Genomic DNA, 22,297 nt, shown 5'->3' on the forward strand with positions numbered 1-22,297 from the left:
AGCCTTCTAAACATGGAGTCAGATCCTCATCTCTTCCCTCATCCTCAGACCCCTGCGAACACCGTCACAATTCTTTGCTAGCCTTCTGATGTCTCTTTTCTCTTTTCTTTAGTATAGTTTTAGTATATAATTTTCTTTTAATATAATATATACAGTAAAATAATAAATCAGCCTTCTGAAACATTCTTCTGAGTCAAGATTCTCATCTCTTTCCTCATCCTGGGGACCCTCAAACACCACCACACACTTTTTCTCTCCGTGCTTCTCACTGGCTTGCCCAGGAAAAACCCTGAGAGAGAGGATTCCTGGTTTGCCCAGGGAAGATCCTGAGAGAGAGCTGTGCCTGCTGCAGTCTGTGAGGAGAGCAGCCCTGAGGATGCATCAGGACAGGCAGGAACGGGCTGAGGATGGGCTGCAGGAGGGGCTGGGCACCTTCCCAGGGCTGAGCCCTGCTGAGGCCGTGGCTGTGCTGGCGCTGCTGGAGGAGCACGAGGAGGCCCTGCTGAGCCACTCCGTGGCCTTTGCCGAGCACCTGGAACGGGAGCTGCGGGAGCTGGAGGAGGTAACGGAGCCATGGAGGTGCCTGGAAGGAGGGGATGAGGCTCTGGGCATCAGCTGCTCTGCCCTTTGCTGGGGGAGAAATGCTGGGAGGAAAGGGAAAGGGAAGGGGAAGTTCTGGGAAGAGAAGTTCTGGGAAGGGAAAGGAGGTTCAGGGAAGGTTCAGGGAAGGGAATGTTCCAGGAAGGTTCAGGGAAGGTTCCGGAAAGCTTCAGGGAAATGAAGGTTCAGGGAAGGTTCAGAGAAGGTTGCAGAAGGGAAGGTTTAGGAAGGTTTGGGAAGGGAAGGTTCCAAGAAGGCTCCAGGAAGGTTCCGGGAAAGGAAGGTTCCAGGAAGGGAAGGTTCCAGGAATGTTCTGGGAAGGTTACAGAAAGGAAGGTTTGGGAAGGTTTAGGGAAGGGAAGTTCAGGGAAGTTCAGAGAAGGGAAGGTTCAGGGAAAGGAAGCTTCCGGGAAGGGAAGGTTCCAGGAACATTCTGGGAAGGTTTGGGAAAGGAAGGTTTGGAAAGGTGTGGGAAGGGAAGGTGTGGGAAGGGAAGGTGTGGGAAGGGAAGGGAAGGGAAGGGAAGGGAAGGGAAGGGAAGGGAAGGGAAGGGAAGGGAAGGGAAGGGAAGGGAAGGGAAGGGAAGGGTCTGACTGTGGGGTGCTCTGGGGCTGCCTGAGGAAGGGAAAGGACAAAAGAGGTCCCTACAGAAGGAACAGCAGGATCCAGGGAGAGTGAAAAGGGGAGAAAAATAAAACAGAGCTGGAAGGGGATTGAAAAGGAAAATATAAACCAGCAGGAAGGGCCAGTGGAAAAGGCACAGGATATTTCCAGAATTTCTTGTGAGGGTGGGCAGGCCCTGGCACAGGTGCCCAGAGAAGCTGGGCTGCCCCTGGATCCCTGGAAATGTCCAAGGCCAGGCTGGATGAGGCTTGGGGCAGCCTGGGATGGTGGAAGGTGTTGGGACAAAATGGGCTTTAAGGTTCCTTCCATCCCAAACCGTTCCAGGATTCTGTGGTTTTCCATGGATTTGGAAGGGAAAGGGAGGAAATGAAACCAAGGAGCTCAAGAGTCCCCTGGAAAAGGATCCTTCAGTATCCCTGGCTCCCATCCCTGGGTGGCTGGAACTGGATGGGCTTTAAGGTCCTTTCCAACCCCAACCATTCCATGGCTTTTGACTACTGAGCTTTACTGACTCCATTGGGGTTGCTGTCATTTATTGCATTTCTGCAGAGGAAATTTCTCCTTTAAGTGCTGGAACAAAAAAACTATGAAAGCTGCTTTGAGCACTTATCTTCTGCTAAAATATCTGGGATTTTATGGTTGGTAGCCAAGGAAAAACAGGGGAAAAATAAGCCAAAGGAAATATCTTAAGTCATACAAGAAACCACAAACCCTAAATCGAACCTCCTTAAGCTGCAGAGTCTGCTGTATTCCCATATATGATTTATTACACTTGGAAGTTAATCTGGAAGCCCAAACTCCTGAGGTTTGTTCCTGCCAGCTCCTGGCAAGGAATTTAGGCACTTTGTGACTGTTCCCAGCTGTAAAACACCCTGGGAGAGCAACAAATACATCTTTATTAAGTTTTTTTGAGATGAAAGGCACCGTTGAATACATTATTTTAATGCCTTCTAATGAATAAATGTGACTTCCCTCTAATACAAATTAATTAATGAGCATTTCCATTTCCGAGCCTTAATCTCCAATATTAAATGTTATTAATCCCAGCAAGTTGGACCAGCACATGCATCTATTTCAATATTTTCCCCACATCCCAGTGATAGCACCTTGGGCTTTCTCTCCCATATTAATCACCCTCCTCTCACCCAGCTGTTCTGGGAGTCACAGAAATCCCTGCACTGGCAGCAAGGAAAAGCTGATTTCTGCAAAGGGAAGGACGGCATGGCCGGGACACCGGGAGGCCAAAGGCTCTGATTTGGACATTGATATTCCTGCAGAATTCCAGGATCCCAGCACATGTGGAGCTGCAGGCAGCTCCCAGCAGCTCTGTGCTGGGGCTGAATGTTATTCCTGTTCCTGGAGCCTCTGGAGAGCCCCTTCCCACAGCCCTGTCCCATCAATGTCACCAGGGATGCTCCTCGGGGTGACAGCCTGAAGGAGTGGCAGGGACAGGCGTGGGGGAGGCTTCTGGCTCTAATTAAAGAGCAATTAATAAATGGGAAGCTCTGGGCAGAGCTGATGGGATGGGATGGGATGGGATGGGATGGGATGGGATGGGATGGGATGGGATGGGATGGGATGAGATGCGATGGGGTCCCTGGGTGTGGCAGGGAAGCAGAATGTGGAGCTGCTGCTTTTGGAGATGAGTGTCCAGGGTTAGAGAGGCTGGGAGAGCTGGGAGTGTCCACCTGGAGAGGAGAGCTCAGAGCCCTGCCAGGACCTGAAAGGGCTCCAGCAGAGCTGGAGAGGGACTGGGGACAAGGATGGAGGGACAGGACACAGGGAATGGCTCCCACTGACACAGGGCAGGGATGGATAGGATATTGGGAATTGGGAATTGTTCCCTGGCAGGGTGGGCAGGCCCTGGCACAGGTGCCCACCCTGGATCCCTGGCAGTGCCCAAGGCCAGGCTGGACACTGGGACACCCTGGGACAGTGGGAGGTGTCCCTGCCATGGGACAGCCACATTAGCAATTTCCTTGGCATTCCATTTACTTACAAAAATTTTCTCTGTGAAAGTGAACCCAGGTGCCAGTCTCCTGGCATTAATAAGGGACAGTATCTGCTCCGCTCAGTGAAGAGATGCCAGACATTGGAGATTGTCACTGGATCACAGAGAGGCTTGTCTTTCCAGGACAGATTAGCTGAACTGACAGCTCCGTCATTTGGGCAATTTGAAATTAAGAATGGGGTTGAATGGGAAGAGCTTTAAGGTCCCTTCCCAGCCTAAACCAGACTGGGATTCTCTGAAATCTCATGGGATGGACACTCAGGTCCTCAGGACACTCCACCACTCGTGGAGGGGAGGGTTGGACACTCCCTCAGTAACACTCCCAGGACACACATCCAGCAGGGCTTGGCGGCCTCTCCAGAACCATGGAGATTTTTGTGCTCATGGCCAGATTTTCCTGGACACTGCCCAGGAATTTGCTTGCTGGGGCAGCTGGAGGTGCCCTGAGGGGACACCTTGCCCAGGGCAGGGCTCTGTGTGCCCTGGGGACACGCAGGTGGCATTTGGCCAGGGTGGGACAGTGGCACTCCCACCAACACCCTGCAGGTTACAGCGACACCATCCCTGCTGTGCCTCAGGAGGGTGAGAGACAGAACAATTGACCCCAGCATGGTGACACATCCCTGCCCAGCTCTGAATCCCTGTGCTCCCATTTCCCACAGGCCAACCTGCAGGCCATCCTCTCCTCGGAGCAGCAGCTGGCGCAGCTGATGGGCGCCCTGGACGAGGCCCTGGCCGAGGTGGGCAGGCTGGAGCAGAGCCTGCAGGTGTGTGAGGAGCTGCTGGGCGCTGTGAGGCACAGGATGGACCACATCCACCAGGAGAGCTCCCTGCTGCAGCGCCCGGCCTCCAACAGGAGCAGGCTGATGGATGAGATCCTGCTCCTCACGGTGCGTGGGCTCGCAGGGACATTAATCTTCAGCCGGTGAATCGGCTGGGAAACACTTCCAGGGAATTTTAAACACTGAGAGCTCTGATTGTCTGCAAGGGCACTGGGAAATGGGGATGGTGCTGCAAGCCCAGAGAAAGGCTGGGATGAGCAGGACCCTCACCATGGCCCAGAGGGGGCTCTGAAAGGCCTTTTCCAGGGCAGGATTGGAATGACAAAGCTGAATAAATAATCCTGACCTGGGAATACAAACCCAACAATTAACAAACTAATTAATTAATTAGAAGCAGAGCTTGCAACACCAGGCCTTCCTCGGCCACCACTGCAGCTGTTCCTGAGCAGAACATTGGTTTTCATGGGGGACTTCCATGGATTTCCTGATGGACACAGGAGCTGCTGCTGAGGGCAGCACTGGGCTGTTCCAGCCAGCAGCATTCCCAGTGGGATGGGATGGGATGGGATGGGATGGTAAGGGAAAGGATGGGAGGGGAAGGGATGAGAAGGGATGGGAGGGGATGCAATGGCAGGGATGAGGGGCTGGCTGTGTTTAGTTGTGTTTAGCTGTGTTTATCTGTGCTCTGGCTGTGTGTGAGCTGTGTTTAGCTGTGTTTAGCTGTGCTCTGGCTGTGTTTAGCTGTGTTTAGCTGTGCTCTGGCTGTGTTTGGCTGTTTAGTTGTGTTTGGCCGTGTTTATCTGTGTTTAGCTGTGTTTGGCTGTGTTTAGCCATGCTCTGGCTGTGTTTGGCTGTGTTTGGCTGTGTTTAGTTGTGTTTAGCTGTGTTTAGCAGTGCTCTCTGGCAGTATGTGAGTTGTGCTCTGTATTTAGCTGTGTTTATCTGTGCTCTGGCTGTGTTTAGTTGTGTTTAGCTGTGTTTATCTGTGCTCTGGCTGTGTGTGAGCTGTGCTCTAGCTGTGTTTATCTGTGCTCTGGCTGTGTTTAGCTGTGTTTGGCTGTGCTCTGGCTGTGTTTGGCTGTTTAGTTGTGTTTGGCCGTGTTTATCTGTGTTTAGCTGTGTTTGGCTGTGTTTAGCCATGCTCTGGCTGTGTTTGGCTGTGTTTGGCTGTGTTTAGCTGTGTTTAGCTGTTTTTAGCTGTGCTCTCTGCCTGTATGTGAGTTGTGCTCTGTGTTTATCTGTACTCTGGCTGTGTTTAGCTGTGTTTGGCTGTGTTTGGCTGCGTTTGGCTGTGTTTATCTGTGTTTAGCCATGCTCTGGCTGTGTTTAGCTGTGTTTGGCTGTGCTCTGGCTGTGTTTATCTGTGTTTAGCCATGCTCTGGCTGTGTTTAGCTGTGCTCTGGCTGTGTTTAGCCATGCTCTGGCTGTGTTTAGCTGTGCTCTGGCTGTGTTTAGCCATGCTCTGGCTGTGTTTAGCTGTGTTTAGCCGTGCTCTGGCTGTGTCTATGTGTGTTTGGCTGTGTTTCAGACCCAGCTGCAGCTGAGCAGGGAGCACTGTGCTGCCCTGAGCAGGGCAGACCTGTCCAGCCCTGCGGCCATTGAGGCCTGCACGGCCGCAGCCCAGGCTCTGTCCTCCTGCATGGAGCTCCCCATCCAGCCCTGTGAGTAGGAGCTGGGATTCCTCCCACGGGATCCCCTGACAGGGGTGGGCACCTCCTGGAGCTGGGGAAGGAGCTGGGGAAGCTGTGGCTGGAAATCCTGGTCAGGGCTGTCTGTGGAAAACAGCAGCTCATTGTGGCAGGATGGGGGAGGTTTGGATCCCTGGAAGTGTGCAGGGACTTGATCCTGGCAGGAAATCCCAGGTTTTCCTTGTGGTGAGACTGGGTGTGTCTCCTTGGCTGAGGCTGGACTCATGGATGATTTTTATTTTTTTAATTTTATTTTCCACTCCTTGTCTGTATTTCCTTGGGTGTCGCAGACATATTTTCATTAAAAAACCTTCCTTAGGATTTTTCCTCCTGAGAAGCTGTGAGGCCTCAGGAACAAAATGCAAACATTGATTATCTGCTGCTGTGGAATGCAACAGGTGCATCTGTGATTGGTCTCATGTGGGTGTTTCTGATTAATGGCCAATCACAGCACAGCTGGCTCAGACTCTCTGTCCAAGCCACAAACCTTTGCTATTCATTCTTTTCTATTCTTAGCCAGCCTTCTGATGAGAACTTTTTCTTCTATTCTTTTAGTATAGTTTTAATGTAATATATATTATAAAATAATAAATCAAGCCTTCTGAAATATGGAGTCAACATTCTCATCTCTTCCCTTATCTGAAAACCCTTGTGAACACCGTCACACTTGGTACCACAGGAAAGCTTTTGCTCCTTCATCAGCTTTCGGGTGGATTTATCTCAAGACTTCTATCTGAGTTCCCAGTTTTCTGAAGGGTGTGGGTCTGCAGCTCCCCCAGATCCCCCCAAATCCCAAAATATCCTTTTTTCCCCCGAGGTTACCGGAAGCTGCAGGCAGTGGCTGAGCAGCTGATCCTGTTTGAAACCCTCAAGCAGAACTTCGAGAGCTCCTTCATCAGCCACATCACCAACATCTTCGAGCTGCAGGTGGGCTCCACTCTTCCCTAAAATCCTGGGAAATTGGAATATTCTGGGGAGGTGGGGCCAGTGGTGCAGGAGATGCTGCTGTGACAGGATTGTCCCAAATTGTCTCTCCAAAGAGATCTCCCCACATACCTTCTCCTTGCCATTGTCCCTCAGTCCTCAGATTAATTTTCCAGGGATGTATGAGCAATCCATGTTCCCAAAATCCCTCTGGTGACATTCCTTAAATCCTCAGGCCTGGGGATTTTTTGTTGGCTTTTCTTATTTTATTCTCAGGCATGTTGATCTGTTTGTAACCTAAAATCCCAAGGTAAACCCCAACCCTGTGATCCTTTGATTAACATCTTCCAGCGCTGATGTGGCAGTTTGAAAGATTTGATGGACAAGATCCCTGTGGGCAGGAATTCCAGAGATTTCCTTCTGTGGAAAGGAGCAATTCCCAAATCCTTACTTCCTCAAATCCTTGGTGTTTGGTTTCAGGCAGTGGTTCTGAGAAGGGAGCTGGGAAGGAGCTGTGGGGTTTCCATCCTTGGAGATTTGCAGGCCTTGGCTGGGCACATCCCTGAGCCAACTTTTCCATCTGGATCTGCTCTGAACCTGCCCCACTCCCACCCCACCTGCACAACCCTGCGGGTGCAGTGTCCCAGCAGGTTTTCCAGGCTGTTTGATGTGAATTTATTCTCTCATTTCTCTCCCTTCAGGGCAATTCCCAGGTCCCTGCTCTTGGTGGCACCGTGGCTGCCCCAGGGCACAGACCCCACCACGAGGAGCTGCTGCCCTTCACCCCCCTGATGGCCTGGCTGAGGAGCTCCAACCCTGCTCTGTTCTGGGACCTCCCCAAGGTAGGGCTGAGACCCTCAGCAGGCACTGCAGACCTTCCCCGGGAGCAGCAGGTCCAGTGGGGAGCTCCTGGTGGGACCTGAGCCGTGAGACACCTGAGATTCCAGAGCTTCTGGGGATGTCTGGCCAGCCTGGGGCTCTGTGCCCAACAGGAACCTGGGGGTGTGATGGTGTGCACAGGGGTCTGAGGGTGAGGGAAGAGATGAGGATCTGACTCCATGTTTCAGAAGGCTTGATTTATTGTTTTATTATATATATTACATTAAAACTATACTAAAAGAATAAAAGAAAGGATTTCATCAGAAGGCTGGCTAAGAATAGAATAGCAAAGAATGATAACAAAGGTTTGTGGCTCAGCTCTCTGTCCGAGCCAGCTGGGCTGTGATTGCCATTAATTAGAAACAACCAACATGGGCCAATCACAGATGCACCTGTTGCATTCCACAGCAGCAGATAACCATTGGTTACATTTTGTTCCTGAGGCCTCATCTTCTCAGGAGAAAAAACCCTAAGGAAAAGGTTTTCCATAAAAGATTTCTGCAACAGAGGGGTGCCAGGATAGTGCTGAAGTGAATGATCTGAAATGCCCAAATCTTCACTTTTTGCTCTTACCTGGCCTTTCCTGCCCATTCCAGGTGTACTCCCAGAACTTTGGCAGGCTCTACGAGCGGGAAATCAGAGCCCTTTTCGAGCAGGCCAAGATCTCCCTGTCAGGAAGAAGAAAAGGAAGTGAGTGGTTCAAAATGTGCCCTCGGTGCTGCTGGGCAGGGTTGGGCACCCAGGGATGGGGACAGTCCCCTCCAGCACAGGTGTCATCCCCAGGTGTGCTCCAGCACTTTGTGTCCTGGCTCTGCAGGTGGCAGTGGGAAAATCCAGCTCTGCTCCACTCCAGGCAGTGCTGGGGAGAGCCTCAGCTCCATGAACTCCCCACTTTTGTTTGGCTGCTCCTCAGAGCTGGAGCTTTTCTGTCCTTCCCTGTGCAGGGCTCAGGAATGACACAGTGGTGGCTGGGATCCTGTTCCAAGCAGCCACGGGAGAGAGAAGGGATGTAGAAAAGCCTGAAAAACAAAACCCAGGCTCTCAAAGATTCCCATTCCACCATTATCTCCTGAAAAAACCCCACCACGTTTTCTCTTCCCTTGCCTGCCCCTGCTCCAAGGGCTGGAGCTCCTCTCCCATGAGGACCTGAGGGGTCTGGGGTTGTTCAGCCTGGAGGAGGCTCCAGGAACACCCTGTAATTCCCCCATCCCTGGAAATGTTCCAGACCATGTCAGACAGGCTTGGAGCAACCTGGGATAGTGAGTGGAAGGTGTTCCTGCCCATAGCACAGATAGCATGAGGTGATTTTCTGGTTACCCCCAGCCCAAAGCATTCCTGGATTTCAGGATTCTCTAAAGCCTGGTCCATCTTTCATGCAGGATTCCCCAGACACTTTCCCCTGCACAGGGAAGCCTGTCCCAGGAGACAGAGGGAATTCACAGCAATATTTATGGAGTGATTTCACAGCGAGCTGACTGCCAGGCCCTGCTGTCCCAAGGTGCTCATTTCCACCCAAATCGCTGGGTCTGACTCAAAATATTCCAGTCAGGTGTTTCTGAAGATAAAAAGAGAAACTGATCTGTCTCCTCTGGAAATATTTTATGGCCCACAAGTCACATTTTCCCTCAGCAAAACAAAGGGCTGTAATGGAAATTTCCAGGCCAGTTTGGCCCAGTTTGAAGGTCAGGCTGGTTTGTTTTGTCCATCAGAGTCAGCACTTCCAGCCCCTTACATGAACATTAAACTGTAAAACAGTATTTTACCAATCTTTAAATCCTACACGAATCTATAAACCCCAGGAGGGATTAAACCCCAGGAGAAAACCCTTGGAAGGCTACAAGGAGTTCCTGCTCCAGTAGAAATCATCCCAAAGTGTCTGCCCAGCGCTGGGGCTGCTCCACGGGCAGGACAGGGTGAATTCTGTTGTCCTGGGATGTCCCTGCTCTGCTCCAGAGGGTGAGGACAGGTCTGGGACAGGCAGGAAGCCCCAGGGGCTGTTCAGCCCATCCTTGATGCGAGCAGAGCGTTGGAACAACCTCACAGTTCGTGAGAAAAGGGGGAGTTTTTAGCAGTTTGTGCCACAGAGGCAGCGGCACCTTCCCTGGGGCAGGCGTTGTCTCTCAGTGCTATCGCTGCAGCAGAGCAGGGGGACAGCAGGGGAAGGTGACCCTGCCCAGCCCCAGGACAGGCCAGAATTCCTGTTCTGGCTCTCAGGGTGCTGCTCACGCTGTCCCAGGGCTGTCCCTGCTCCCAGATCCTCCTGCTGCAGCAGCATTCCTGCAGAGATGGCTGAGCCACCGGGGATGGTTGGCAGGGCAGGAATGGCTCTGCTGAACTTCTGCAGGAACCTCAGCCAAGGGCCTTCCTGCTCATGGATGGAGCCTGGGCTGGGAGGAATCCTGCCCCAAAACATCCCTCATCCCTGCCCCAAAACACCCCTCATCCCTGATGGAAAATATCCCTTATCCCTGCCCCAAAACACCCCTCATCCCTGATGGAAAATATCCCTCATCCTGCTGTCAAAACTCCCTTATCCCTGCCCCAAAACATCCCTCATCCTTGCCCCAAAACATTCTCATCCCTGCCCCAAAACACCCTTCATCCCTACCCCAAAACACCCCTCATCCCTGATGGAAAGATTCCCCATCCCGGCCCCAAAACATCCCTCATTCTTGCTGGAAAATATCCCTCATCCTGCTGTCAAACTTCATTCATCCCTGGCCCAAAACACCCCTCATCCCTGCTGGAAAACACCCCTCATCCTGCTGGAAAATATCCCTTATCCCTGCCCCAAAACTTCGCTCATCCTTGCCCCAAAACTTTCCTCATCCTGCTGTCAAAAATCCCTTATCCCTGCCTCAAAACATCCCTCATCCCTGATGTCAAACACCCCTCATCCCTGCTGGAAAAAAAATCTCTTATCCCTGCCCCAAAACACCCTTTATCCCTGCTGGAAAATATCCCCTATCCCTGCCATCAAAAATCCCTCATCCCTGCCCCAAAACATCCCTCATCCCTGCTGGAAAAAATCGCTCATCCTGCTGTCAAAAATCCCTTATCCCTGCCCCAAAACATGCCACATGCCTGCCCCAAAGCATCCCTCATCCCTGCTGTCAAACTTCCCTCATCCCTGCCCCAAAACTTCTCTCATCCCTGCTGGAAAATATCCCTCACCCTGCTGTCAAACACCCCTCATCCCTGCTGGATAATATTCCAGTCCAGGTCTCCAGGCCATTTTCTTTCTCCTGATTATCCCAGTAAATTTTTTGGGTTGATTCCCTGCCCCCATAAAGGATTCTATTTATGGCACCACCTGCTGATTTCTTGCCTTATGTGATGGGAGAGTGAGTTTAGAAGGCAACCTCGAGCTGTTTATAATTAATTAGGGGCCAGTAATTAAGTCCTTTCTCATTTTGCCATTCCATTTTCTGTAGGCTTGTTAAATTCTTTCCCATTTGCTGTTGGAAGATTTATTTTTTCCCGGTTTTGCCACTTCCCAGCTGGTGAAATTATAATGAAATGGTGAGAAAAAGGCCAGACAGCAGCTCCTTAATTTAGTCCTGGTTTTAGCAAGGCTGAGGTCGTGAGCAGGGCTGGCTCATCCCTCATCCCTGCTGAGCACGGAGCTCACAAATCCTTCCCAAAGGGAAAACCCTTCAGGAGTGGCTCAAATAAAGATATTTGAGATACTATGATTGATGGAGAGGTGACCTGACTGCCCCAGAACCTTTGGAATAAGGGAATGATTCCCATTTCTGGAAATAATTAGGAAATAATCTGGATGTTTCCCCACTGATTCCTTTCAGAGAGTAGAAGAATGTTTTTAAACACATCTTTCAAAGGATTTTTTTCAACTTTTCCACTCAGGGCAAGCCCCCAGTGCTAAAACTGCCAGTGTTGGAGAAATGTATTTATTTCCAGGTGAAATATTTTTATTTTAAAAGGGCATTTTTTGAGAAAAAAGCCATTCCCACCTCCTCTGGATATTTTTTTATGGCAATTTACAATCGAAATTAAGCACCAAACAATTTTCCTGAGGCTTTTGCCGGTTTTTGTGTTGATCTCTTCTCTTATCCCCTGGGATTTTCCACAACCCAGCTGTCAGGAGTGAGCACAAGGCAGCAAAGGGATAAACACCCCAATCAGTGAAATCAAAAGGCAGTTTAATGAAACAAAAACAATGAAAAGGAGGGGGAAACAAGTGAGGAGGCAGGGAAAAAAAAAGGGATTTTTTTCTGAATTCCCCATTTATCTGAACGCAACAGGAAAAGACCAATTTATGAGGTCAGACATAAAAAGAGGCATTTAAGAGTTTGACTCTCCAGGAGTTCAGGCGCTGGAGAATGCCAGAGGGAGGAGGTTTGTGACATCCCACACCCCGTGCAGGTCTGCAGGAGACGTGGCAGAAGCCAGCAGGGAGCAGGCAGCCGTGGTGGAGACTCCCCAGGAGCAGCGACAGCCAGGAGGACGCCCTGGCCAGGGGGAGCATGAGCAGGGTAAGGGGCTCAGGGCTCCTCAGGGGCTCCTCAGGGGCTCCTGTCCCTCTCTGGGCAGGGCTGAGGGGCTCCCTGTGCTCCCCACATCCCCTCAGGTGGGCACAGGGGTGCTCTGGTGTCCCCAGTGAGTCCCAGAGGGCTCCCAGACCAAAGGTGGTTTCTCAGCAGGTGTTGGAGCAGGTGCTGAGCCAGTTGCAGCCCCTCTGCACCTCAGAGCAGCAATTCCTGCAGGAATTCTTCTGCCTCAGCTGTGGCTCCGTGGAGCTGGAGGTGAGGGTGAGCACCGTGCTCTCTCCAGGCCCATTCTCCATTCTCCATTCTCCATTCTCCATTCTCCATTCTCCATTCTCCATTCTCCATTCTCCATGGGGTACCTGGGCTCTCCTGGGCTCCCATCCTCCAGGAACCAGCCGTGGGGAAGCTTCAGAGGAGGACAAAATGGAATTTAATTCACAGCTCCAGGAAAATCAGGGCTCTCCAAGCATTGAACAAGAGGCAGCAGAAATAAATCTGCAGCTCATTTTCCTGGCTGAGGGAGAGCAGATAAATCATTTGGTGGGTTTAGCTGGGATATTGGGGAGGAATTCCTCCCTGTGAGGGGGGAGGTGCTGGGATAGAATTCCCAGAGCAGCTGTGGCTGCTCCATCCCTGGAAGTGTCCCAGACCAGGTTGGACAGAGCTTGGAGCACCTGGGACAGTGGGAGGTGTCCCTGCCCAGGAGTTTGGGGCCCATTCCAAACCACTCTGGGATCCTTTGATGATTTCCACTCTAATCTTTTTTCAGGGATCTGCCACCAAGGCAGGAGAGCCCACAGCAGCTCCAGAGGACCCTCCTTGCTCCAAGAGCCAGAGCCAGTACGTGAGGGATGGGATACAGACAGGACACAGGCTGGAGTGTCCCCTCCCAGCTAATTCCTGACCTTTCCCATGGTTTGGTTTGGTTTTTAAGGGCAGAAGAAGCCACAACTCAACTGCTGAGCGACATCTTCAGCTGCCTGGAGCCGGAGCTGAGGGCATTTCTGGATGTCTGCGGCAAGGCTCAGCCCCTGGGCTGCCTGCAGGTCCTGGTGGCCCTGAGTGACTCCGTGCTGGGCACCCGGGGCCTTTCCTCATCTCCCTCCTCGTCCTTCCTGCACTCCCTCCTGGGCAACGTGCTGCTCCTGGCCAAGAGCAACCTCAACAAATGCATCGTGAGTGTCCGTGGTGGGAGGGAGCCCAACACACCTGAGGGGTGTTTGACTCTTCCAGAACCTTCCAAACACAGCCCTGGAGGCTGGAGAAGACCTCCCCAATCACCGAGTCCAAGCTGTGCCTGATGCCCAGCTTGTCCCCAGCCGGAGCTCTGAGTGCCCATGCAGGTGTTCCTTGGACACCTTGCAGGGATGGGGATCCCAAAGCTCCCTGGGCAATGGCACAGCTCCGTGTCAGCCTCAAACAGGGAGCGTCACACCCCTTGGGGTTGCAGAGGGCATTGTAAATGGCAAAGCCCTCCCAAGTTCCTTGCCTTGTTTCCTGGCCTGTGCTCCTCCAAACAAGGCCAGATCTGAGGGTGCCACCTCTGTGTCATTCTCAGGGGACCTTGTGCAAGGAGATGGAGGAGGCCAAGCCTGCCAGCAGGACCAGAGGGGGGATCCTGCCCTGTGTCAGCCGCTTCCAGGAGCTGGTGGCCCTCTCTGAGGAGATGTTCCAGACGTGCCAGCGCCGGGGGGAGCTCGACAGGGCCCAGCTCAGGCTGGCCAGCAGCGTCCTCAGCAGCAGTGAGTGCCAGGGCTGGGTGTGCTGGGCAGGAAATGTCCCCCTGCAGCTGCAGGAGTGACCAGCTGGGCCACCAGGGCAGGGTGGGAGAGCTGCCTGTCCCTGGCACTGAAATCTCTCTGCACATCCCAGGTGTGGCAGGGTGGGAGCTGCCTGTCCCCTGAGCCTGCTCCTCAAACCCCTTTCCCTGAGCAAGGTCCTGGAGCACTAGGCACATTCTGGGTGCTCTGTCACAGGGGGATGGCCCCAGGGTGACAGGGCTCAGCTTTGGATCCAGTTCCAACATCTCCTGCCCCGCTGTGGAGGGAGAGCTCCTCATGGATCAATCTCATCTTACAAGGTCTTGGGAGCCAGAAAAATTCCAAAATTCCCCCAAAACTACCAAGGGGTGTTGGTAGGGAGAGAGGGGTTGGGAGAGTGGGGTGGGGAGCTTCCAGTACATCCCTGTGTTATCCCAGCTGGAGCCCTCAGCTTCCTGTCAGTGGAAATATCCTGTTTTCCTGCCTGGAGAGGATCTGAGGGGCTGCAGAATTCCCAGCTCTGACCACAGATCAGGAGGTGGTGCAGAGGGGCAGCTCCCACCTGTGGGTGAGCCTGGGGTGACCCACTGATAAATCCATGGAGGTGGACAACAATCCATGGACCATGCCAGGGTTCAGGAATGTTGGCAGGGGAGCAGGTCAGGCAGGGAATCGTGGATTTGTGTTATGATGACTCCTTCTGAAGTCAGAGGGTTCAAATGAGCCATCCCAAGGGCACATCCCTCCTGGGAGCCTTGCAGGGGCTTCTCTCCACCCCTGACTCCCTCCTTCCTTCCCAGTCAGCAGCCTCTCCTCAGCCAACCTGAAGGTGAACACGGATATGGTGATGATGGAAAACTTCCACCACATCCACAACTTCCTGTGCCAAAGGAACATCCCCTGCCTGGAGGGCAAGAAGAGAGAGGCCAAGCAAAGGTGCAGGGAGCACATGGAGAAATACATCTCCACGTACGTGGGCCAGCCCCTAGAGAGGCTCAAGGTGAGCACAGGACCCCAAGGGCTCTTCCCAAAGCTCTGCATTAACTGGTGTGCAAATCTCCCTGCCCTGAATCCAGTCTGGGATTATATTACTTTGTTGTCACAGGATATGAGAGCCCCTGAATTTCATTCTGCTCAGGGGTTCCCAAAATCCTGGCATTGCCTCCTCTAGCTCTGCCAGTCTGAGCACAGACACAAAGGGGTGTGAATAGTGCAGGAGTCCATTCCTGTTCCTTGGAAACAGTCTGTACATTTAGGAACTCTAAATCCTTAGGATTTAGGGTATTTTTCCACAGCCAAATTGCAGCAGAAATAGCCAAACAGATTCTTGGGCTGTATGAAGGGACAGGAGGATGAAGGAAGGGATTATTCCCTTGTTTCACAGCAGATGTGGAATGTCCTCTCCAGTGCTCCCTTCCCTGACCACTGCTGGGTCTGGCTGTGCAGTCCCACCTCAGCAGCACCACAGAATCCCAGGCTGGAAGGGATCCCCAAGGATCACCCAGGGCAAACTTCACTGCTTGGATGAGACTCTGTAGCTCCCTGTCCAGTGCTGGGACTCTATCACATCCCTGGGCAGGTTTGATTTGCCATCCCAGCCTGTTCTCACTGGAAAAAGTTCCTGATATCCAGACAATGTGCTCAGCCCTCCTTTCCTCCAGGGAAGTCTTTCCCAGTCCCTCTTCTGACAATCCAAACCATGTGTGGGTTTTTCCTTCTCCCGCTGCCTTGTCCTTGTGCCCATTTCCAAATGGTGAACCAAGACACGGGGGGCAGAATTCCAAAGCATTGCTGGGGAGCTTGGTCCCAGTTTGCTCCCAATTTGCTCCCAGGTTTGTTCCCAGTTTGCTCCCAGGTTTTTCCCAGTTTGCTCTGTTTGCTCCCGGTTTGCTCCCAGTTTGCTCCCAGTTTGCTCCTAGTTTGCTCCCGGTTTGCTCCCAGTTTGCTCCCAGTTTGCTCCTAGTTTGCTCCCGGTTTGCTCCCAGTTTTCTCCCAGTTTGCTCCCAGTTTGTTCCCAGTTTGCTACCAGTTTGCTCCCGGTTTGCTCCCAGTTTGTTCCCAGTTTGCTCCCAGTTTTCTCCCAGTTTGCTCCCAGTTTGTTCCCAGTTTGCTCCCAGTTTGTTCCCAGTTTGCTCCCAATTTGCTCCCACTTTGTTCCCTGTTTGCTCCCAGTTTGTTCCCAGGTTTTTCCAAGTTTGCTCCCAGTTTGTTCCCAGTTTGGTCCCAGTTTGTTTGCACTTTGTTCCCAGTTTGCTCCCAGTTTTCTCCCAGCTTGCTCCCAGTTTGTTCCCAGTTTGCTCCCAGTTTGCTCCCATCCCCACTCCGGTTGCGTGCCTGCATGTGGCAGATCCCAGCTCTTTTTTCACAGCTGCCTGGGATGATCCATCCAAGCCTTCCCCAGTGGCTGCTTTGTTAACTGAGCTAAGAGCATCTGGCTCTGCTAACTCAAACAGACATTCCCCCCTTCCCGAGGCTGCAGCTCTTCCGCTCCTTCCTCTCCCGAAAATGTCTCGCAGATGGAGCTCAGCTGGAATTATTTATGGGACCTGTTACTTCCAATTTGTTTCCAGTCCTTGCTGTCAAACATTTGTTGGCTTGGCTGGAAAATCAGTTCTGTGTCTTGTGCTACCTGAGCTCTGCTATGGCTTCAAATCCTCCCTTTTCCAAGGGAAAAGATAATTTCATTGCTCACAACAAAGGGGTATGACAGCACTTGAAAATCCTGGCATGGCCTTCTCCAGCTCTCCCAGTTTCTCTTCAGCAAGAGGAGGTGCAAAGAGGTGTAAGTGTGACCGTGTTCACAGGGGTCTGAGGATGAGGGAAGAGATGAGGATCTGACACCATGTTTCAGAAGGCTGATTTATTATTTTATGATATATATTATATTAAAACTATACTGAAAGAATAGAAGAAAGGATTTCATCACAAGGCTAGCTGAGAATAGAAAAAGAATGAAATTATAACAAAAGCTTGTGGCTGGGACAGAGTCCGAGCCAGCTGACTGTGATTAATTAGAAACAACCACACGAGACCAATCCCAGATGCACCTGTTGCATTCCACAGCAGCAGATAACCATTGTTTGCATTTTGTCCCTGAGGCCTCTCAGCTACTCAGGAGGAAAAATCCTAAGGAAAGGATTTTTCATAAAAGATGTCTGTGACAATGTAAGTAATATAGAGGCAAATTCCTGGTTCTTGGAAACAATTCCTACATTTGGGAACTCAAAGTCCTTGGGATTTAGGGTATTTCTTCACAGCCAAATTGCAGCAGGAATAGCCAAACAGATTCTTTGGGTGTATGAAGAGGCAGGAGGATGAAGGAAGGGATTATTCCCTTGTTTCACAGCAGATGTGGAGTTTCCTGTCCAGCTCTGGCAGAGATGTCAGGAGAACTGAGAAAATTCAGGTTTTGCTTTACACCTCTGCAGGTTCTGGGATCCCCTTTCCCCACCTCTGGCTCCAGACCCTCTGTGGGGAGAAAACTGGGGAGAGAACCAAGGAACCGGAGGGATTTTCCAGCAGTCTCATTGCTCCATGGGCCTGCAACCCTTGTTGAGCAGGGAGAGGAGAGAACCGTGAAATTCCCAATGTTCTGCTTTCCTGGAGGATAAAAATCTCCAGCACTCCATTAAACATCCTTAAATTCTTCATTTCAACTGAATTAGACATGGGAACTGAGGGCAGCGCTCAGGTGTCAGCCCTGGTGCAGGAATCCACCTCGGGATGGCTCCTCATGGGATGTCCATGTTCCCTTCCCCTTCCCCTTCCCAAACCTTCCCTTCCCAAACCTTCCTTTCCCTTCCCAGCATTTCTTCGAGGGTGTCAAGGCCCGCCTGGCTCAGGGGGTGAAGGAAGAGGAGCTCAGTTTCCAGCTGGCCTACAGCAAGCAGGAACTGCGGAAAGTCATCGAAAAATATCCTGGCAAGGAAGTCAAAAGGGCCCTGGAGAGCCTCTACAGGACAATGCACAAACATCTGTCCCCTGAGGGAAATCTGCTGCCGGTAACTGGAGTGGGATGGGTGTGACACTGGGATGGTTGGGATTCAGGTTGGGTGGCTGCAGGGGCAGGGGAAGGAGCTGAGGTTTGCTTTTCCAGGTGGTATGGCAGGCCAAGGAGCAGGGGTTTTGCTTTTCCAGGTGATGTGGCAGGCCATGGAGCAGGTTTTTGCTTTTCCAGGTGGTGTGGCAGGCCATGGAGCAGGGATTCATCCGGCAGTACCAAGAGTTTGAGGAGCTCATCCAACAATGCTATGCAGGAGCAGGAATTGCCCTGGATTTCACCATGGAGGACTTGCTGAGCTACTTCAACTCCATCACCATGGCCAACATGTAGAGAAATCCCTCTCTGGATGTCGGGAGCAGCTCAGGAACCCTTGTCTGCAGCCACAACTGCGAGGAGATGAACACAAAACCATTCCCAAGTTGGATATTTGGGTTTCTACTCAGAACTTAATCCCAATTTCCAACCTGTTGGTCCTAGACTAAATCTCTCATGGGGAAGTGGAGGTGTCAGACCCAAACTACAACTTCCCTGCTCCAGGAAACCATTTTGCCACCAGAAAATGACACTCCAAGCCTCAGATTTCCCCCTAAGTGAGCACTAGTGCCACAAATCCTCAGCAAAATGTTCACAATGGAAAAGTGTCTTCTCTCCAGGGACTTTCTCCTTTTCTGTGCTCGAATTTCAGTGAGCCTGAGCTAAACCAGAGGTCAAACCACATGGAAACACTGTGAGTGAGAGGTGTTCCCACATCCAGGTATCCCAACAGGCAGCGCTGCTCCTCGGCTCTGCACTGAAAGTCATCCAGCAGATGAAAGTCCAGAGCTGTAAATATTAATGGATTTATTGCTTTTAGCTCAGATTTACTCACATCTTAAGTGGAGTGGAGAAATGTGCAGTTCTAGAGATCCAAACTGATCCTGCAGGGAATTGCCTGCTTTTAACCCGTTTTTGTAGGAATTTTCCTACAGCAACTCACCAATATATTGTCATTCTGTAAATGTTGTCTCTGTTTCGTGGGGTGATCATGGGACTCACATGTTGTGTGTCACAACCTTCTTCCTAAACAACTGAAGAGTTTGAACTCCTTGATATTTGCCCCACAGGGCAAAGATTATTTTATTTATTTTGCATGTTAGAAAATTATCTTGGAGGCAAGATTCCCTGTGCATTGCCAGAGAGGTGGGAGGCTGCTGTGGCTGCTTGGACAGCCCCTCTTCTCCAGGGATATCCTGGACTCTTCAGTGGGAGCTTTAAGCCAGCACATAAACCCAACTTTCACTTGTAAAGGGAAAAATCTAGATAATTTTTCTGGGGTTTTTCAAGCAGTTGGCCTTTGGGTGAAGGTCCACCTCTGCAGGGAACAATGTTTAGAGCTCCTGTTTCCAACCTCATCCTTCCCTCCCTTTGTCCCGTGATGTGGCTGCTCCCAGCAGGAAGAGGACGGTCACAGGAAACCATTCAGCGCTGCCTTCCCAGCTCCTCGTCCCTCTGCAGGTAACAGGAATTTTGCAGCCCCGTTTCCTTCCAGGTTCTGCCTCAGGGGGCTCCCCTGGGAGGGGAGGGCAGGAGTGGGGGCTGTAGGCTGGGAGATGGAGGTGCTGCAATTTGGGAGCACCTGAGAGGACACCCGGGGTGAAGGGATTCACAGAGGGGTTGAGCCAGATGGCTCCGAGGTTGCTGAGCCCCAAACACAGCCAGGAGGGGCAGGGATCCCTCTGGCTCTGGTGGTGGCTCCCCCATAACCAGTGCAGTCACTGGGCACAGCCATGGAAGGGGATAATGGGATCTTGCTCCAAACAGGGTCCTCTGAAATCCCAGTGAAACTGCACCTGGCTTTACACTGACCCTGCTCCCGTGGCAGTGGGGCTGGAGGATCTCCCCTCACCAACCACTTCCCATGCAGAATCATGGAATCATTTAGGCTGGAAGAGCCCTCTGAGCTCATTGAGTCCAGCCATTCCCCCTGGCCTGCCAACACCCTAACCCGTGCCCCTAAAAGCCAAGGGCAGTTCCAGAGGGTCTGAACCCAACCTAAGCCCCAGGAACCTGTGACCCCAGTCTGGTGAGTCCCCACACTCTGGTGCTGTGTCACCCTGAGCCCCTGGCCTCACCCTCTGCCTGGTGGTGACATCTGGCAGCTCAAAGACAAAGGACAAGAAGCGTTCCCAGATGTTTCCTGCTGCTGTGCCAGGCCCCAGTTTGTCTCCAGTGTCTGGCTTGGCTCCACCTGGATGAGTGTCCACACCTGGGAGGACCCCAGAGGGGGCTGGAGGAAGGATCACACACACGGTCCCATCCTTGGTGCACACGGGGTTTGTGTGTTGGAGCTTGGCATCTCGGTGACATCAGCCCTCGGCGATGTCACCCTGCTGGTCCCCACACCGGGGCCAGCCAGGGGCTCTGAGCCTCGGGTGCCACCAGATGCAGACCAGAGTCCGAGGCTCTTGCAGGGAGGAGGATTTATTGCTTCTGTACTTCTGCCACCTGCAGGACAGAGGAGAACCTGGGCGATCCCTCTCAGCCCTCAGCTCCCTGGACCATTTTCCATTTCCCTGCACAGCTGGGTGCTCCTAACTTCCATATTCTCTGGTTTCCCGTGCCAGTTCCCAGCCCTGAGAGCATGGCTTGGAAGGAAGGGGGCACAAGCCCACCCTCGTGTTTCATCCAGCGCCTGGACCACCTTGTGCTGACTGTGAAGAGCATCGAGGACACTGTGGCCTTTTATTCCAAAGTCCTGGGCATGGAGGTGGTGACTTTCAAGGTAACCCTGACCTGAGTTAGCAGGACCCCACCAGGCCCCCAGGGTGAAATGGGTGCTGAGGGTGTAGGGGTACGTGATATATATTGTATAATTGGTTTTATCAACTGGTGGGATGTCAATGGGGCCAAGTACGAAAAGTCCCACTCGATAATGTTAACAAAATTACAAATACAAAAATTAGAATTATTTCTACTAGACAAAATAACATCATTGCTATAAATTTTTACAGCAGCACAGGCAGTTGTCAGGCACACACACCCTTTTCCAGTATATACGAGCACAGTTTTCTGGTCAGTGTCTGGATGAACTTCGCAGTGGCAAATACTCTGTTCAGTGTCTAGACACATCTTGGGCATTAATAGTATTGCTTTCACAAAGGGTGCAATGGTGGGAGGCCTGGTGGGGTCCTGCTAACTCAGGTCAGGGTTTCACAATGGATGCTGAAGGAATCCAGCCCAGGAGGTCTCCCTGACTCTGCCTTTTCCTCTGGGAGCAGGGCAATCGCAAAGCTTTGCGCTTTGGCCAGCAGAAGTTCAACCTGCACCAGGCTGGGCAGGAGTTTGAGCCCAAGGCTCGGTGCCCCGTGCCCGGCTCTGCGGATTTCTGCCTGATCACAGCAGAGCCCCTGGAGCGGCTGCTGGAGCATCTGCAGGTGAGGCAGGCCCAGAGTGTCCCCAGGGCAGTGTCACCCAGGAGACACACATCCAGGGACTCTAAGTGACCCTTTTCTGGGAATGTTGGGGTTGTCTCATCCAACAGTTCATGTTGTCAAGGCTGGGGGAGGAGGGCACAGTGATGATATGACCATCAAACCCCTGCTCTCCTGTGTCCTCCAGGCCTGTGGGGTGGCCATTGAAGAAGGTCCCGTGGCCAGAACTGGTGCTGTGGGTCCAATAACCTCCATCTACTTCCGAGACCCCGACGAGAACCTGGTTGAGGTATCCAGGTACTGCACAGATGTGGCTGCAGGCACTGAGGGGCAGCCCTGACCACGGCCCATGCTCTGCCTGGGTCCCAGCAGGAGATGGGGGACAGAGGCCATGTTTGGCTGGCCCATTTAAAGGTCCAAGCTTTGTGTAAATCTTGGACAAGCCTCAAATCATACCCGCAAAGTAGGGCTGCAAGGACCTACTTTGGGAGATTTCCCAAGGCAGCCTGCTCTGCTCTGCCCTGCTCTGGGTGTGAATCCTGCTTTTATACATCTCCATCATGGAGATTTCATGGCCTTCTGGGAAGATCTGTCCTGCTGCTGCTGCACTGCAATTGCTGGGACATCTTCCCTAATTCCTGCTTTCCCTTTTGCTACACTGCCCACCTGTCACTCCTCTCCTCTCCAGAGTCACTTTTCCACAGTTGGAAATTTCTGTCTCCCTTCCTCTCATCCTCCTGCTTCTTATCTCACGCTGCCTGGTGCTGGTGGCTCTCCCACCATGCCAGAGGTTTAAATCCAGCTGTGGCTGTCCAAACACATTCCTCTCCTGGGGTTTGGGAATTTGGCCTCGGTGTGACACTCGAACACTCCTGAAACTGAAGATCCAAGTTTCATCCTCAGCTCTGTATCAATAATTGTGGGGTTTCTGTCATTCAGAAATGGAAAAAGCAGGGATGAGGAGCCTACATGAAGGGCAAAGTGTCAGAAGTCCAGGAGTTCACCTGGATTTATGCAGAGATTGAGGATGGTCTGATGCAGAGGAGTCTGACTCTGATGGCTCCTGGTTACTTGTGGGACTGTCCTGAGTTTTCTTCTTCCTTTA

The 22,297-nt window shown here is 52.0% G+C and overlaps 2 protein-coding genes across 2 annotated transcripts; both read left to right on the forward strand.

The window, feature by feature from the left end:
• Positions 1-376: 376 nt before the first annotated feature.
• Positions 377-18,112, forward strand: LOC132080103 (exocyst complex component 1-like). The gene is made up of 14 exons (XM_059483101.1): positions 377-562; positions 3,898-4,125; positions 5,546-5,678; positions 6,523-6,632; positions 7,331-7,471; positions 8,105-8,198; positions 11,895-12,004; positions 12,173-12,280; positions 12,789-12,859; positions 12,954-13,194; positions 13,578-13,761; positions 14,580-14,779; positions 17,586-17,780; positions 17,957-18,112. The coding sequence occupies exons 1-14, from the start codon at positions 377-379 to the stop codon at positions 18,110-18,112; spliced, it is 2,157 nt and encodes a 718-aa protein (XP_059339084.1).
• A 2,028-nt stretch (positions 18,113-20,140) lies between these two features.
• Positions 20,141-21,532, forward strand: GLOD5 (glyoxalase domain containing 5). The gene is made up of 4 exons (XM_059482687.1): positions 20,141-20,215; positions 20,343-20,543; positions 21,040-21,195; positions 21,380-21,532. Exons 1-4 carry the CDS (start codon positions 20,141-20,143, stop codon positions 21,530-21,532), a joined length of 585 nt encoding a protein of 194 aa, XP_059338670.1.
• The last annotated feature ends 765 nt before the right edge of the window (positions 21,533-22,297 follow it).

Source organism: Ammospiza nelsoni, chromosome 15, assembly GCF_027579445.1.
Source record: "Ammospiza nelsoni isolate bAmmNel1 chromosome 15, bAmmNel1.pri, whole genome shotgun sequence".
NCBI classification, from domain to species: Eukaryota; Metazoa; Chordata; class Aves; order Passeriformes; family Passerellidae; genus Ammospiza; species Ammospiza nelsoni.

Coding starts and splice junctions, on each gene's coding strand:
- LOC132080103 (XM_059483101.1), top strand. CDS start 377: ATGCATCAGGACAGGCAGGAACGGGCTGAGGATGGGCTGCAGGAGGGG. Junction 8,199..11,894: donor GTCAGGAAGAAGAAAAGGAA/GTGAGTGGTTCA, acceptor CACCCCGTGCAG/GTCTGCAGGAGACGTGGCAG. Junction 12,281..12,788: donor CCGTGGAGCTGGAGGTGAGG/GTGAGCACCGTG, acceptor ATCTTTTTTCAG/GGATCTGCCACCAAGGCAGG.
- GLOD5 (XM_059482687.1), top strand. CDS start 20,141: ATGTCACCCTGCTGGTCCCCACACCGGGGCCAGCCAGGGGCTCTGAGC. Junction 20,544..21,039: donor TGGAGGTGGTGACTTTCAAG/GTAACCCTGACC, acceptor CTCTGGGAGCAG/GGCAATCGCAAAGCTTTGCG. Junction 21,196..21,379: donor GGCTGCTGGAGCATCTGCAG/GTGAGGCAGGCC, acceptor TGTGTCCTCCAG/GCCTGTGGGGTGGCCATTGA.